The sequence below is a fragment of the Scleropages formosus genome, chromosome 6 (assembly GCF_900964775.1).
Source record: "Scleropages formosus chromosome 6, fSclFor1.1, whole genome shotgun sequence".
Taxonomy (NCBI): Eukaryota; Metazoa; Chordata; class Actinopteri; order Osteoglossiformes; family Osteoglossidae; genus Scleropages; species Scleropages formosus.
The window spans coordinates 4,585,941-4,604,536 of NC_041811.1; the positions used below are offsets into that span (position 1 = coordinate 4,585,941).

The 18,596-nt window shown below is 41.3% G+C and overlaps 1 protein-coding gene across 4 annotated transcripts in view; it reads right to left on the minus strand.

Moving 5' to 3' along the window:
- The window catches only part of fgfr1b (fibroblast growth factor receptor 1b), a 36,951-nt gene extending 22,870 nt beyond the window's left edge, over positions 1-14,081 (minus strand). For 2 of the 4 annotated variants that reach the window (XM_018734447.2, XM_018734448.2), the window contains exons 1-2: positions 13,357-13,928; positions 6,424-6,600 (exon numbers count right to left, since the gene is read on the minus strand). In XM_018734447.2, coding sequence (XP_018589963.1) covers positions 6,424-6,511 — 88 coding nt within the window. In that variant the 5' untranslated portion in view covers positions 6,512-6,600; positions 13,357-13,928. Of the gene's footprint in view, positions 1-6,423; positions 6,601-13,356; positions 13,929-13,958 lie in introns of those variants that run through there. The other 2 variants (XM_018734445.2, XM_018734446.2) reach the window with 2 other exon arrangements.
- Between the last annotated feature and the right edge of the window lie 4,515 nt (positions 14,082-18,596).

Below are 18,596 nucleotides of genomic sequence, written 5' to 3' on the forward strand. Positions count from 1 at the left end.
TGACAAATCAAGTACCTACAGGTACAGGTAAATGCAGTACAAGCAGAAAATGTTGAAGCATTTAGCAGAAGTAGACATGTAGAACTGTACATTCCAAAAATACAAGCAGATTTTCCAAAATTCAATGAAAATTCTGGCCAAATACTTGAAATCAAAAACAAAATATGGGTTGTGATGTAAAAGGTATACAGAGGGAGAAAAGCATTCTTAATCTTTTTAATTGTTCAATGAACACAGTTGCAATAAGCTTGTATATTATTGCATTCTCAGAATAAATATACCAGGGTACCAGAACCAGCTTTATATTTAAAGCATGACAGATTCTCCCAGGAATATCAAGCCATAGTGGTATTAGGTAGATTGAGAATATTCTTAAAATTTTGTTCCATAAACAGAGAACTGCAGATAGGGTTTTATTTAAAACATTGCAAGAATTAAAGACTTCGAAAAAAAACCTAAAAATGTCTGAATTTCAGCTATATTTATATAGAACTATATTCTCAAGAAACAAGGACCAAGCTGACCAAGGACTAAGCTAGTCTGAAAAATGCAGGTTTCTCCTTTCAGATGGCAAGGCAGTACATCAGACTGGCCTCATAAACCCAAACATTGAGCCCTTGTTTAGGCAAAGACAAATGCCGTCTTCTCCTAAAATGAAGCGAATCTTTGTCCCACGGCTCAGAGTCCTTGGAGATTCCTCCCAGCCTAGGCAACGGCATTTGTCCAGAAAGGAAGCTGCGGTCAAAGTCTTCCTGCCAAGCTAGCAATTGCTGTCAATTTAACCAGCCATTTTGTCAGAAACGCCACTGTTCATGCTGTAATTCGCCGGACCCATTATTGGCCCCTTTGGAGGGATCATCTAATTCATCAGGAGCACATCTTAAGCATTTCGTATTATAGAAACGAGTGCAAGTTTACGAAGTCGAGGAACTTCCTTCCTGTCTACTACAGACTAAGATGTAGCGATACTTGCATTACATTTGTTTTAAAACTCCAGACAAAAGCTGACTTTTGCTCCAGTATCTGAATTTAACTAGTCAAATCATTGATTCGGTTTAACATTTGAGCCAGTTTTGCAATCTTACATCAAGCTCAGATAATGTTTTCCCAAAAGATTGTTTTTTTTGTATGGTTTAGATCCATGTGGTTCATTGACTGGCTGGGCCTTGAAACAGATGGTCTTGGTTTAGCAGAAACTGGCAAACATACAGCCTTCCAGAAGTTCATCTTGCTGCCATACCTCTGCATAGGGAGCAAAAGCCTGTGGTGATTGCTGCTGGGATTTTCTGCCTAGCCCAACTCCAGGCAATACTTGAGTAGGGGGAGGATGGCAAGGGGTCCTGACATCACAGGTTTTTGTTTGTGATCATAAACTCCTTGCTCTCCTCTGGCTGCTTCCCATCTGCCTTCAAAACTGCTCTCATTTCACTTCTGGTAAACAAACCTTCTCTGGATCCTAACTCAGTCCAAAACTACAGGCCAGTCTCCCTCCTTTCCTTCCCGTCTAAAACTCTACAACAGGCAGCCTGTGATCAACTATCTGAATTCATCTCCTGGAACCATCTCCTTTATGGATATCAGTCTGGATTCAAAGTTGGTCACTCCATGGAGACAGTGCTCCTGACAGTATCTGATGCTCTCCAGTCAGCTAGAGCACCCTCCCTCTCTTCGGTCCTCATCCTTATCGACCTGTCTGCAGCATTCAACACTGTCGACCACCAGATTCTACTCTCGTCTTTTAGTCAGCTTGGGATCAAAGGAAGAGCACTAAAATGGTTATAGTCCTACCCATCTGCCACATCCTATCAAGTGGTCTGACAGGGCCCCCGTTCCTTTCCTCTGCCTCTTTCAACTAGTGTCCCACAGGGCTTGGTACTGGGTCCTCTGCTCTCCTCCATTTACACCTCCTCCTTTGGCCCTGTCATCACCTCCCATGGATTCAAATACCACTGCTACACTGATGATAGCCAGCTCATCCTCTCCTTTCCACCTGGAGCATCAGACATTTCCGTGCGCATCGCTGCCTGCCTGTAAGGCATCTTTGCATGGATGTCTGATCACCACCTACAACTCAACCTCTCCAAAACAGATATCCTACACTTCCCTGCTGGCCTGTCTTCCTATCACAATCTCTTGACCAGACTGGATAACTCACTCATTCTGCCTACCTCCTCAGTTAAGAGTCTGGGAGTGATGATTTGAGTCAAACTTTCTCTCAGCACACTTAAGCTTCAACCTGAACCTGCAGATACATCCTGCATAACATCCGCAGGATCCGTCCTTACCTCACACCCGACTCTGCATAACTACTTGTCCAGGCTATGGTGACATCTCATCTGGACTACTGCAACTCTCTCCTGTTTGGCCTTCCTGCTACTGCATCAAACCTCTACAGCTAATACAGAATGCTGCTTCCCAACTTGTGTTTGACTTGCCGAAGAGTTTCCATGCATCTCCTCTACTTGGTTCTCTGCACTGGCTTCCTATAGCTGCCTGGATCAAATTTAAGACCCTGGTTATAGCCTACAAATGCATCAATAAAACTGCTCCCAGCTATCTCCAAGACTTAATCTACCACAACACCTCAACCAGGCTGCTATGCTCTTCCACATCTGCCTGCTTGGTGGTTCCACGCATAAAAGGCAAAGCACGGAGGTTCTCGGTTCTGGCTCCGTTGTGGTGGAACAACCTCCCCCCTCACTCAGAACCGCTGAAACTCTGTCCACATTTAAAAACTCTCTAAAAACTCCTCTTCCAAACTCACTTTGCCCATGATCTCTTAAGCTCATGTAAGGTGTAAATGTTCACGCACCATAACTTTAAGATCATGCCCGGATAAGCCTTTACGCAGCAACTCCTGTAATGTACATAAATGTTTATATGCATCTCAAAAAAAAAAAAAAAAAAAAAAAAATTGAGAAGGTGATCAAGAATCATCGATATTCTGAAAGTGTTATGCAGCTACTTGTGTGATGAACATTGGTGGATATGGTGGAAAGAAACAAACTGTACTTAATCACATGTTTGCAGCTATGTCTCTCTCCTAATGTAATGCTCAGATTGCATTTTCTATGAGATGTACATCACTTTGAGGAAAAGCATCTGCTAAATGAATAAATGTAAATATAATTAATGTTCAAGTGACTTATACAAAGGACTGCACATAGGATTCATGCTGTTAAGGATTCTCACAGCCTGGGGATCATGTCTAACAACAGATTTAAAACATAGGCCAAGGGCATGATCACAGCCCTCAACATAGCCCCCCCCCCCCCCGTAATCACAGCCTGATGTACATATAGTTGCTATACAAAAACAAACTGCAAATCCTAGATTTTCTGAAGATATGCAATGTCACAGAGAAAACAAAATTTGATAATAACCAGCTAAAACAGTTAAACAACAGCGTATCTGCGGCTGGACAGCAGTGTTGGTCCTGAGAGCAGAAAATTACAGCAGTAATCAGTGAGGACTGTATTTTTCCATTTTTTTTGGGTGTTGGTGGGGATTAAACAACTCTGCATGAAAGGCCATTCATGAACATCTTTTCCAAAAATACATACAAAATTTTCAGACAACTAGGTGAGTGTACAGCAACTCCCATTTGGGCTACTCTATTTACAGAAAAAAAAAATTAAATTCAAATAAGTTTGGGGGAAAAAGAAGGGATCCATTATTCAGACCCTTTCACTGCCCTTATGCAAGCTTCATGGAATCCAAGACAAATTTCCCCTGTTCCCACAGCACCAAAAACCAGACTTCCCCACCTGACCCAGCCCTAGCCACATCCTCACTTGAGCTTCCTCAGCTTGTCCTTTCAGGGAGTCTTTTGTAGTCCATTTCATCTTATTTACTGTTCAACGGAACCTGATCATACCCACACCGACAACAGTGGGGTGGAGGTTGGATTTCTACATTTCCCTTTAATATTCTCACCTCAACACCAGAAGATGTTAGCTGACTGTAGATTCATCCCCTGAGGACACTGTACACCTTATCATGAAAGAAAGGATTACAAAACAGAAAAAAAAGTGTTTAGAACAGATTTACCAAACAGAAAAAAGGATTCACACCTTCTCATGAAAGAGGAGTACAAAGACGACCAGTTGCCTGAAGAAATGGACGGTCCATTTCTACCCCCTCCCTTAGTCAAAGGCCTTCATGGTTAAGAAACTTCATTCTTTTTCCAATCAGATTTTCAGTTGTGAGAACTAGTAGCTACTCAAAGCAGCCATCACAGCAATGGTAAAGAGCCAAAAGGTGTATTTTTTTTTAGATTCGGTTTCAGACAGTTTTTTTTTTTTTTTTTTTTTCTTTCTTTGCTCCTGTTTTGTAATACTTCTGTTTGTTTTACTTTCTATAACCAGTAACATCCTTAAACCTGTCCCCAGTGACCATGCAACAATAACTGGATGAATTCAAGATTACAGAACAGAAGAGCAGTAATTACTTTTTTTCCCCTCTGAAACAATAACCTCATAAGATGCATTGTAGTCAACACAGCTACATGGACATGCAAAAACCCAACCCTACATTCAGTTAAACCTGATACAAACAGGCATGCATTTAAAAACACAGATCAACTATCAATATTGTTACTTTGTCTTACACAGTTTTTAGGAAATTTAAGTGCATTTGCCTTTTGATTTGACATTGTAAAAGGTCAGAGATAAAATGAAGTGACATATCAAACATCAGAAACAGTGATCACATCAGACATGTCAGCATTGTTGACTTAAAGGGCAACATGGTCTTTCAAAGCTTCCACTTCAGAGAAGGTGGAAGGATGGCAGCCTGGCTTTCAGAGTAAGAGCAGCAAAGTGAAAGGGAGAGCATTTGGAGAGTTAATATGGTGGGGGATTAATGACACCCAAAAAGCTTGTTCAATCCACATCAAAAACGAGTCAGTGTGAGGGAGGAGTCTTAGACATGGAGTAGCTGGGCAGCCATATCATACATGGGAGTGGAGACAGGTGATCAAACCACTTTTAGATAAATATGGTCCATGATGTTTTTTTTTTTTTTTTTTAAAGAATGATTAAAGTCTAATGAGGCAGCCATGATTGAGTGACCAAAGTCAAAATGGCTTCATAAAAATCAAGAATTTAAAATAGTTTATATTTTACATACACATATACATTAGCAGATGCTTTTGTCTTAACCACTATATAACTTGATGAAATACACTTTTGTTTGCTCCAACAGGCAAAAAGTTCAGAAATTCATGTAGTTATGAATACATGATGCAGTTGTCAAAACCAGTTTGTCTAATAGCACTGTTTTTGCTAGTATGCCTTAAAAGAGTAGCATATAGAATTGACAGGAAATACAAAGGTGACAGATGGTCATGACAGATGGTGTTAAGTTTCTGAAGCAATTAGGAGATAAGGAGAGAAGTAGGTCTGAAAGGTGTGTTTTGAAACCCTTCCTGGATGTTGAATTGGATTCAGCAGCACTGAAGGACAGAGAAGGGTCATTCCACTACATTCAGGGCCTAAAACTGAGAACCTACAGACTTCTGATTTTATTATGAGTGGAACAATCAAGTTGCTAGAGGTGGGGTATAGCAACCCCAAAACCAAATCTGTAACAATGGGATCAAACTCACACCTTGTCTTTGCCTTCCTGGATCAGTACCAAGTTGGAACCTTCAAAACTGCAATGTATTACTGAAGAACAGGACATAAACAGGCAGCTGAAGACACAAAGGAACTGCAAAGTGTAGGTTATATCTGCAGTTTCATGGTCACAAATTCAAAACTCTCACCAAGGGGCCACAAGACTGCCCATGGCATATGCAAGTAATTCCAAGTAGAAATCACACCAAAGGAAAAGGGAAGTAAACTACTGCACGGTGGCACAGCAAGTAGCGCTGCTGTCTCACAGCGCCTGGATAGTGCCAGAGACTGTGGGTTCGATCCCTGCTCAGTTTGTGTGGAGTTTGCGTGTTCTTCTTGTGTCTGCATGAGTTTCTTCCGGGTGTTCTGATTTCCTCCCACAGTCCAAACACATACTGTTCAGGTCCCCCCGTAGTGTGTGAGTGACACAGAAGAGTGTATTCCACTGATGTATGGATGAGTGACCCTTTGTAAGTAGTGTATCTAGCAGTGTAAGTCACCTTGATGACTAAGGTGTGTGGGCTGATAGCAACACTACACAGAGTTCATTGGAAGCTGCTTTGGAGAAAATTCTCTGTTAAATAAGTAAATGTAAATACTGAGAGACATGTTCAACATGCATTGAACAGCTTATGGGTGATTTTGAGCCAGTTCAAGATGGTTTCTTCAGGCTTTCCCCAGGTTTCAGACATAAAGGCATGATGGCAATGGCAATAGTGAGATGTTTCATGAGCACTGTGGACTCAAAAAGTGACCAGTGCTGTCTTGGGCCTCAGTGGAGAGATTAGAGACACAATGGTGTTACCTTGTTCGGTGATCGCAGGTCGGGCCAAGGACAGGGAGACCCGGGTGAGTACTGCCCACAAGAACAGCAAGCTCCATGGCACCAGCATCCTGTAGGGGGTGCTTACTTTAATAGGGGCGCTCTCCCAGTCAGCTGAGGCATCAGCAATGGGCTATCCACTCATTCAGCCTAGGGTTGCTTGTGTTGGAAAGGTGGCAGAGGGGAAATGGAAGAGAGAAAAAAGCAATGTCACCAGCTGTTTCCAGGTGCTAGTGCCCAATATTCCCCAGGGAAAAAATATCAACTTACACACACTCGTGCCAGTGGCCATAAATGCCAAAGCACTCCCAGATCATTGGCTTGAGGGTCATACAGTCAAAGCCCAGAATTTCAACAACAACAGTTGTTTGGTGCCTGTTTTCCTTTATTTCACTAAGCACAGAGAAACAACACAGCAGAGGTCTTTTTCAACTAGATGTCACTTCACACCAGTTCTGTTGAAAATGTCACATGGAATCTCCAGCCAATGGGACTTTGGTGGGGGGGGGGATGCAAGGTGGTACAGTGAATAACACCAATTACACACATATAACTTTACCACATGCAGCCTCAAACCAGGGTAACATATTTATGGAGAGATTTTATAACCATTACCCTGTCTTTCAGGAAAGGAAAGCCAAAAATGAAAAAACAAAAAAAAACAAATGTGAATATGAAGAGAGACAGTCAAGCTGCTGAGACAAGTCACCACTTGTGCTTTTCAGTTTGCTGACAGTAAGTCTCCTGCTACTAAATTGTCTTTATTTAGTTTATATTTTTCACAGGCACTACTGGGGTGGATGGGTTGGACCAGGCTGTGAAGAAGACAATTGAGGGACTGTTTCTGTTTCAGTTGCAACTCATAGGCTGGCACAGTTTCACTGTACACATGTTGAGCTCTACTTGTTCAGCACTCAAAAAAACTACACGTTGGACCTCTGGGAAACACCTCTGTCGAGGGGTAAGTTCCATCATTTTGAGAAGGCGGAGCCACCCTTCTCTCATTTCCAGTTTCTTAGACCATCACCTTTAAGGTTGGTTGACACATTAATGCTATCCAGATCATGCAATGAAACGGAATGAAATGAACTGGAGAAAAACATCCATGCTGCTACTAGCTTATGTGCCTCATTCCTAAGTAAACAAAGGAAAAAAAATCCAGAAATCACATTTAGCAAAACAAAAACTTTCACAGGGACTAGTCCAAAAAGCTAATAAACCATGCTAGTGCACAATATAAGTTTGAATGGACTTCATTATGGGCATCTCAACAGAAAGACTAACATGAACTTGCATTAACCAGGCATGTAATGTCATCCCTTGCACATCTAACAATCAGAGCATCATCACCAACTCCGTGCTCTGCGCTAGATATCCATAAAACATGACATCCTGGCAGGAAGGAGGGGTCACTTACACCCTCCGCTGCTGGTCACTGTGTCTCTTGAACACATTTGCATGCCCCATCCACTTGCCACAATATGACTTGTGACCGGGGGGTGTGGCGGCACAGCGGGCTTGTCCGAGTCCTACTTTCTGGCGGGTCAGGGGTTCGAGTCCCGCTTGGGGTGCCTTACGACGGACTGGCGTCTAGTCCTGGGTGTGTCCACTCCCCCTCCAGCCTTACGCCGTGTTAGCCTCCGGCTCACCGTGACCCCGTTCAGGACAAGTGGCTTCAGCCAATACGTCTGTGTTTGTGACTTGTGGCCTAAAGTTCCAGATATACACGCACATCCAAGATTCTTGACAACCTGAGCTAAAGAAAACATCCACAAGAGTCACCATTCCTCCTCCAAACAAAAACTTCCTACTCTATATAAACTCACTTACATGCAACAAACTGGGACAAAGTGCTGTACACGTGCAGAAACAATCGGTGTCTGATAACTAAAGAAAGCCAAATCTCTGTTTGGCTTTAAGTGGTTAAAAAAATTAAACATTATGGAGAGTGTCTGCTGCTGAATGCCAGCAATTAAAGAAATTTAATTTACCTTAACAAGGTCAAGGTCCTTGAACTTTCAAGGGATGTAGGGGGAAAAATACTTAAGACTGAATTTTTCTTTTTTCAAAACTTAGTTTGTAGTGGGAGATCCGCTCAGGGCAGAGCCAAAAATAGGAAGACAATATTTAATGGGCAGACCAGAAATATGAGTAGGCATGTCAGGGGCAGGGCCATAAGGCCTTTTCAGTTGAAAGTGGACATGACAAGTTTTAAGTAATAATTCAATGTACTTTATTTTTTAAATTGAAGATTGCAGTTTATTCTTTGCCCCATCTTTTTCTCTCTCTCTCACACACACACACACACACACACACACACACACACACACACACACACACACACAGCCTTCCATACTCAAGTTATACCCCCTCCCAGGGAGCCAAGCCCTTAATTACTGTGCACCGTCAGTCATGCGTAACATTCCTCAGCTCTGCGACTGTTTTCCGAGACAGGGAGAACAGCTTACAATCTCCTCCTCATTTCCAGTTCTCTTTTCTTCATTAGAAATTGACCAACAATTGATTTTAAAGGCTGATCACTTTAAATATATATACATTTTTTATTACAAAAATAAATCTTCAGCACCCAATTTAAAGACATTTTTGCACCTTTAGCAGCAGGTCTTATTCCTTAACTGCTATTCCACCTTCACCTGAATTTGAAGCATGTTTTGTGTGTCTGTCCTACTTATATCCTACTTACTTTCAATCTCCTTACCTGTATTCACACACATCTTGTTGAAGAAAACACAATCCTCATATTGCAAACAGTTACTGCAGTATGATGCCCATTTCTGTCCATATGGCATATCATCTCAATTTAATGTATACTGAAGAAACTTTCTTTCAGGCTCATTCAAAGTACATTAGAACTTCAAAACCCATTATGTTTACCAAATGTATATTTAACTTCCTGAGGAAACTGGCTTAAAACAGTATGTTTCTTCTAAAACAACACCATGACCACTGATTGGCAAAGCTTTGACCAACAGGAATGGCACCTGACCTAAAGGTTTAATGTCCATACAGGCCAATCACAGGTCTTACATAAAGGTTAGGCTTAATCCACTACAGTGACACCCTGTTTAAACTAGACCCTGCTTTGATCCAAAGGCACACAGAGTCATCTTCATCCAGCCATTTTACTCTGTACCCATTCTGCAGCTCAGACATTTTACTGCAGCAATTCTTATTTACTGCTTTCTCCAAAATAAAACAGGAGTTCCTGTCCTTTGGGTAATAAACTCAAAACCTTACACTGTTTGTCACAGTTATGACTCAAAGACCCAGCAGGCCTGAACTAACTGATCAGGCCAAGAACAGCGAATGTTTGTCAGGATCAGCCAAGCAGAGTATGGGTAATCAAGGGAGTGGGGTAGGGGTCCATAATGGGCAACTCAGTACATGGCCAGGTGCAGAGATGAGAAACAGCCCTGTGGATATCATTCACTCTCAGAGGGGGGGGGGGGGAAATGGAAGGGTGAACTTGGGAATGATCAAGAAACTTATTCAACTGCACTGCAAACTCCATCCAAAACACCATGTCACCCTTTTCATCAAATGTGAGAGTCCTCAGGAAGGATGGTTTCCTATAAACTGGAATTAGAATAGTGTCTTGTCACCTGGAGCAGGTTATTTAGGTATCAATCTGAGAATTTGAGGGTGAGACAGACAGACACACTGCTGGGGACTCTGGTCTCCAGAGCAGTAAGTTCAAATCCTGAATGTTTATTACTCTTGTACATTGGAGACAGGTACTTAACCCAAACTGCTTCTTTAATCATTGATTTAGCACAGTTTAAAGCTTCCCAGTTTTGGTCTAGGGTTGCACACTCCTAAATGCTGCAATGCACTGAGGGTAAGAGGTACTCAAACATTGTCTGAAACCACTTGTCCCGAGCGGGGTCGTGGCGAACCGGAGCCTAACCCGGCAACACAGGGCATAAGGCTGGAGGGGGAGGGGACACACCCCAAACAGGATGTCAGTCCGTTGTAAGGCACCCAAGCAGGACTCGAACCTCAGACCCACCAGACAGCAGGACCCGGCCAAGCCTGCTGTGTCACCATGCGCCCCTGGGTAAGAGGTACTGCTGAATATAGTTTTATTTCTATAGGCCATAACCACTGAAAGACTGACAAGGTACATACAATACTGCCATATGTCTGAAACACCTGGGCCGGGGAGTTTACTGTAATGAAGCTGAGACCCTTTCCTTGTCTTGTCTCAAAGAAGCTGTGGTTCTTGGCCTTGCTCTGCAGACAATGTCATTAAAGCTGACGAGAGACAAGTGAGCACCAAGAGGAGGGAGGGAGCACCTTCCGCTCATTACTGAAGCCCTCATCCAATTACTAAGTGTTCAGAAAAAAGAAGCTGAAATGTTCAGAAACAGCTTCAGAAAAAAAGACCATCTAAAGCCTTTCTCCTGACTAACTGAAATTAAATTAAAAGAGGGGAAAAAAAAAATCAAGTTGCAATATGGGCCAAGCTTTTAAGGGATGTTAAGTCATTCATATACATCTAGCAAGATTTTAAAGACCTGCCACATTCTAGACTCAGGACATGTCTTTGTCAACTCTGGCTTTCCTGCTTTATCAGTGACTGAAATAAAGATGGCTCTCTCTTATTATAAGAGCTCCTCCAGGCCAAATTATAAAACTAGACAAGTATGTTTTCTTTTGTAATTGTGGTCCGACTTCATTTCTGGGGGCTTCCACAACAGATTCAGCCAGCACGGGCCTGGGATGCAAATGTTTTCAGATCTAAATACACTTTCATAGTGGAATTACCAAACAAGTTCTGCAGTCTTATGCAATAAAACAAGCCTCCCTTGTACAGCTTGTGTGCCTTTTGCTATGCACCTTCCCAGTGAAACCAGCCTCTTTGCTCAGGAACAGAGCCTTATAAAGTCATTGCTGCAGGATAGAGAAACCTGATCAGCATTCTGCATCCAAAACATGGCATTAATTGGGAAATTCCAATCTCAGTCCAATATTTAATAACTTTTTGGGACCCATGGAACCATGTGGCTCCAGGGAGGTCACCAGCCTGTTGCATTACTTTGGTCAGCTCACCTTCTAATCATAATGGTGACTATGGCCTTTCAGAACATCTTTTTATGCCCTCTTTTAAGCCGCAGTTCTGGAACAAAACCCAGTTTCTCTCTAAAAGGTCCACTCTCTTTACTCTACCGAAAAGGTACCATTATACAAGTGATCTGGGTTTGAGAAGAGTGCTATTGTAATTTTGAGGCAGCAATTTTGCCCAAACAACACCACAGGCTACTTTCACGTGCATGTGCAGACATGTTATAAAACTGAGACCAAAGCGATGCAAAAAAACTAACTTTTAAAGATAACAGGAACTTGGCAAACAGAGCAATGAGTGCGAGAACAGTTTGCACTGGGTACTGATGATGCAGGAAAAATCCACAAACATGTGAAAACACAAAAGCATAACCACAGAAACATTAACCACAGTTCCCAATTTAGGAACAATGGCTTCTTTGAAATATTTGACATGCAAATTAATGGCAACCGGCTCTGATTTACAGCCAAACTGTAGAGTTCATCAAATGCAGCTGAAAGGGAATTTACCTACAGAGATGAGGAGAAACAGGGATAAGCACATCAAACAAGCAGACAGACCACAGATAGGATATTACTTTGGCTCTGAACATTTTGTATTATATTTCTCCAAATACCACTTTTCACCTCTTATGTGAATTTCTGAACTAAGGCTTAGTTAGCTGAGATATTCATGACCCCAAAGATATGATTTATTGAAAAAGTAATCAACAGATTGACAAAGTACAAACATTACAAAAAAAATGTAACGGGCTGATCTGTAATAATACTTTGTTGGTTCACTAAGCAGCATATGCATCTACTGGAAATGCTCCACTTGTTGCAGATGGTCACTGACATGTTCTCCACATGACACTGGTCATAGCAACAGATGTATTCATAGGGTTATAAAAAAAGATGCATCAACTCACAGCATATTCTACAGTTCACAACCTCTGAATTCTTGCAAAGTTAATTTCTTTATAACACCACCATTCCTGGCCATAGATACCACCAAACAGTCTATCAGCTGAACAGATTTCCATCTTCAAAAGCACAAATGTTTCCGACATGTGTATTTGTCAAACCACAAGTACCAGATTACTGCTTCTTTGATTAAAGGTTCCAGAACATTCCAGTTTTTCAGTGAACTGGAAATACAGTACAGATGACTACAATATACAAGTGCCCATGTGGTGGAATCTTTATATTACAGATTTCATGAAAAAGTGGTTCCTCTGGACTCTGCTTTCTTACAACCCATACTGAATGTGGACAACAGAATAATTACAGTGGGAGGCTAAGGCTTGGCAGTGGTTTAGGGTAACTTCATTGACAGATGTTTTTTTTACATGGAATATGGTCTGTCCTTAAACTCAAGGGAGTGATATACCATGACTGAGACACACAGTCCACAGGTCCCACTGTATGAGGTGATCTCAATCACTCAGTCCATTTATAAAATTTATAGTCCCTGATCTACTGATTAAACACCAGCACATACATTTTTTAAATCATGTATGAGCTTTGAAGTTTGATCATTAGCGGTTCAAAAGCGCAAGACAAGAAGATTCATCACAAAAGACTAAAAATCAAAGCTACATACGGCTAAAAATAAGTACAGGAGAAATTGCCGTTTTTAAAACTTAAGAACTTCAAGGAAAAAAAAAAAGCATTTGAGGGAAAAAAAAAGTGGACTTTTGCCTCATAACAAGCCGTGCAGTTCAACTAAACCTGCATATAATAAATATATATCCCCGATTCATGATCGACTGTTCACTAATTTTCTCATGAAATAAGCATTTCCCAAATAAAAAGTGACAACAACAACAACAAAAAAAAAAGTCTTACCTAAGTTTTGGTTGAAATGTAGCAGAAAAGTGCTATCCAGAGAATGGACTTCCAAAAATAATGTCTTTTGTTTTGCAGACCTTGAATGAAAGTGAGCACAATTACCGGTAATCGAGGATTTCTTCTTGTCCCGGCCCCTTCTTAACTACGGTAAATTGTTCATATCTCCTAACCAGCAAGGAGGAGAAATCAAACTAAAGTAAAATCACTGGCGTCTTGCAAAACCAGTCCTTTCAATATGTATTTTAAATCTCACTAGGAAAAATTTCGCCTCTCCGAGTGGGTCGTGTGGAAAGCGCTTCTCGCGCGCATTGTGTTCCTGTAGTCTAATAAAAGATCTCCAAAGTTCTTTCACAGACAAGCTGTTTGCGCTGCTACGACGTTGCGATACTGCGTCTACTCCACGAGGAGTAGAGAAGATCGATTCAAGTTCCTACAGATAAACATAAAAACAATGACTGCAGAAGTTTTAAGCGCCGCTACGCGGCTTCTGTTACCCACAGTTGACTAGAGCGCTCTTGCGCCCCAACATCCTTTTCACCTCCCCCTCCAAACTATTCAAACCTGCCCCCTTCTGCCCCACATAGAGCATGCATAATCACCTCAGACGGGTCCCGACCTGCCTCCTTAGAAGTTCAGAGATTCAATTCTAAAGCTCCTGGCATTGTGGGGCTTGTAGTACGAAGGTCTGAGAAGATCGCAAACGCACGTGTGCTCTTGTTCAGTCCCAGAATCCAGGTAAATAGGGACCGATTGACCTTCCTCTCCCAAGAAAAAATCCAGTATGAGGGATCCCCCTAAATAAACACTTAAACTTTTGCCTTTGTGGATGTCTACATTATTCCTTAGTTTAAATGTAAGAACCAGTGGTCTTCCAGTGGTTCTACAGTCAACTTTATCAATCTTGAGATTTGGAAGATATTTTCCTGCTAAAAGTATACAAGAACAAAATTGTTTGAGTGAATCCGTTGGGTATTTTTGGAATCAATACCCAGAACCCGTCTTCAAAGACCTCTCTGCTCCTCATGTGCATTTCCTCTCATGCAAACACATTGTTGCAGAAGGATCAAACTGCTAAAGATGCCAGCTCAGTTTTCTTATATCAGCCATTTGAGGGACTCGAAACAGCGCAGCATGATACATGCCATGTCCAAGCGGAATTATGACTTTGCCAAACCAAATATACAGATACTAGCCAGCAAAGAAACAACATAACCAATCCTAAATTCTCTTTAAACAAACCTTTAAAAAGGACCTTTTTCAGTCCCCCAACTCTTGTGGGAGGTGTAGAGACTCCATTCTGTAACTTCGAGAAGTTCATACAAGACCCTGCAGAGATGCAAGAAACAGCAGAGACCCTTCAAAGAAAAAAAATCTTGATGATGGAGTATTCTTAATTCAGTGTCTCTGCTGCCCCCCAAACTCAAGTGCCCTGGCTTTAAACTAATCAGTTAACGCATTCAGCCAATTGTCATAACTTACTGCATATCCAAATATTACAAGAGGTCTCTCTCTCATGCTCTGATTTTGTTTGATTTCCACTCAGACAAAGGGAACTTTGCTCCTTTGTATATTTTGTATCTTTCCTCCCTTTTATCACTGTCAGTGGCTTCTTTTTTGTCAGGTACAACATAAAGATGTGCTGAAGCAGTAATCCACATGGTCTCTATGGATTCTACAAAGAAGGATCTTGTCACACAGCTGCAGATTTGACTTAGAAAATGGAAAACTGGTTTACTTAACCTGAATTGTTGGAAATCTAGTCAGACTGGGAAAAGTCATGTCTGCTGAGTAACCAAATTATGTATCAAATTAAAGGGATAGCAGATGGCATAACAGTCTGATGAGCCACATGTGCTTTTCAAAGCTCCTGGGTTTGAATGCTCCATCTTGCTGTAGTACAGGAAGAATTGCCCAAATCAGCAAATCATACAATTGCTTAATATTGTAAGTTGCTTTGAAGAAAAGTATCAACTAAGTGAATAAAAGTGGAATCTTGAAACATGAAAACCTGTAGATGAAGCTTCAGCTTTGAGAAGGCGCCTACTTTATAATGGAATACTGCAGAACGAAAGGAAACTGATGCTCTTAGGGGAACTGGAAGCATTGGTAGGCTAATACTAAATTCATTTCTATATTTGTTTGTTTAGTCAATGCCTTTTCCCTAAGTGATTTGCAAAGTGAGATTTGTATATTAAGCTACTTAAAATGATTTTCCCATTTATTTATCTAGATATTTTTTTCTGTATCAGTTTGGGGTAAGAGTTTATGCACCTACTTGAACGATGAACCTCGGTGCAGCAAGTGGTAGGGAACAAATTAGGTTTGCTTGAGACTTTCATGTCTGCAGCTATGTCTTCTTCTCTCAATGTAATACATTAATTGTACTTTTGCTGAGATGAACATCGCTTTGGACAAAAGCGTCTGCTAAATGAATAAATGTAAATGTAAGAGTTTTCCATCCAGGGTACTATTGCAAGACTAGGGTTTAAACCTAGGTCCTTCAGTTGCAAAGCGATAGCTCTAAACACTGTGGCACCTGCTACCTCATTATAAATCCCCTCTTCAGTGATCATTCCTTCCATCAAAATCCCAATAGTACTACTTGGATTCAGAAATTTTAAATCTTAGAATGCCTATCATTTCATTACCATCTGTATGACATACCCGTAGAAACAGCAGTTCGTTTTTATGACCTCATACATTTAAAATCTGTGCTTTTGCACAAAATTTAATTCAAATTTCTATCCCAGATTACGCCCTGGTTTCATACTGCATGCCCCACACCGAGAAGGCCAATGACAAAACTTTATCCAGGTGGAAAACTCAAGCAAAGAGATATTATTTTTCATGAATGAACCTGGCAATATGGATTACCTGAAAGGGTTCCCAGAGCTGGCCAGAGTAGTGGACAAAGAGCACAGGAATAAATCTTCCATTAAATCTGCCATCAATCTGCCGAAGTCAATTTCCCTGAGTGTCTCTGATTCAACGGTGGAGCCAAACCAAGTCTGCATCGCATTGAGTCCGGTAAGGGAGTTGGGGTGAGGTATCTATTGATATCATTCAGGGAAGAAAAGTGATGAGAGTGAAAGATGGGTAACAGAGACAAGGGGTGACATCAGGTTTGAGCTGACAGAGGGATCTGTAAACACATTGTTAAGTAGCAAAAAAATTAATCAAGGAGAGCTGAGCACAGATGGAGAGTAACTAGAGGGTGAGACCAACATAGGGAAACCATTAAGTGCAGCACAGAGACAGATGTCCCTCTGAATATACTTATTCCCCTTGAACTGGACTTAATTGTTCCTGAAAGCCTATCCAATGTTTAAAAACTGGAAAATTAAATTACTGATTCCATTATTTTTTATGGGGAAAAATTCCAGTTCATTCCAAGGCTATCCAACGCTCACCCCAAAATCCCTCTAAATGATGTCTTGTATTAAAAGGAAAAAGTCAGCATGGGATTCGTCTGTCACCACCAGCCAGCCTCTTCAAGTCTGATGCAGTGAGGCAGTGCTCAACAAGAAGAAAGAACAGTTATTAAGTTGTAATTTATACAAGTCAGTTTAATGTGCATTTGTATAAAGGTGATAAAACAAACACAGGCAAGTGGCATTATATTTTGAGGTGGAATGCCTAAGTGAACATGTAAGTCTTTAGTCTTCTGGATTTGAAAACAGAAACAGATGGGGCATTTCTGAGAGTAATTGGCAAAGTATTCCACAGTTTAGGTGCTCTATAACTAAAGGTGCAACCTTCTACTGAGGTCTTATTGATCACAGGTACTTTAACGTAACTTGCATCCAATAAGCGAAGATATTGTCCTGGGATATAAGAATCAATACTCTCACAAAGGTAAGCCAGAGCAATGCTATGTACTGCCTTATAGGTCAAAAGAAGGATTTTATAATCAACTCTAAATGCGACCGGGAGCCAATGTAACGATTCCAGTGTTATATGCTTGTACTTCCTAGTTCTAGTGACAATTCTCGAAGAAGCATTTTGTACTAACTGTAGCCTGGATACAGTCTGGTATAGAGAACTCGACAATAAAGCATTACAGTAGTCCAGCCTGCTTAAAACAAAAGCATGAACTAATTTCTCAGCATCCCATCTACATAGGAATCGCCGTAATTTAGCTATGCACGACTTAGTCAAAGCATTTACATGAGATACAAATGACAGCTTCCTATCCAACAGGACATTCAAATCCTTGACACAATCCGTATGCTTGAAGCTAATACCATCTGTTGTAAAGATTGGCGTGATTATGTTGGGGGGGGGGTTGCAGGGATGCAGTGGTGCACTGGGTTGGACTGGGTCCTGCTCTCCGGTGGGTCTGGGTTTGAATCCTGCTTGGGGTGCCTTGCGAGGGACTGGTGTCCTGTCCTGGGTATCCCCCCTCCCCTCCAGCCCTATGCCCTGTTTTGCTGGGTTAGGCTCTGGTTCCCTGTGACTCCGTATGGGACAAGCTGTTCTGACAATGTGTGTGTGTGTGTGTGTGTGTGTGTGTGTGTGTGTGTGTGAGATTATGTTGAGAGTTTTGGCATCACCACCCACCACAAGTACCTCTGTTTTACTGGCATTTAGAGATAAAAAAATTTTTACTCATCCATAATTTTATATTGGTACAACAATTAGCTAAAGACACAACATGTGATGGATCATCAGGCTTAAACGATATATATAGCTGTGTGTCATTTGGAATAGAGAGAGGAACAATGAATTTCTTTTTATTGCATTGCAGTTTATATTATCAAATTATAAATGAATACAGAAAATAAAGACTTTTTGTTTTATAGTTGCTGTTTTTTATCCTTGGTCAACTCATTAATGCTGGAGATGGTGTCAGGACCATTCATAGAGCACACATTCTGGGTCTATAGAATGACAACAAATTTCATTCTTGAAGGGTTACAATAGACCAATACAAAATAGTTATTATAATAATAATTACAAAATAATAATTTCATAAAATAAACTTACTATGATGCAGTGTATCGACTGGCTTAAGTACAATAAACTGCGGGCTCTCTGTTCCCATAATATAGTGCATTTCAAACTAGTTTGGTGGCTTCTTGCACTTTGCCACCAATAATGGTCTCTATTCCACATTTACAAAAGACTGCTTCTGACTGAAGGGGGTGCGGTGAAGCAAGTGGGTTGGACCGGGTCCTGTTCTCCAGTGGGTCTGGGGTTCAAGTCCCGCTTGGGATGTCTTGCAATGGACTGGCGTC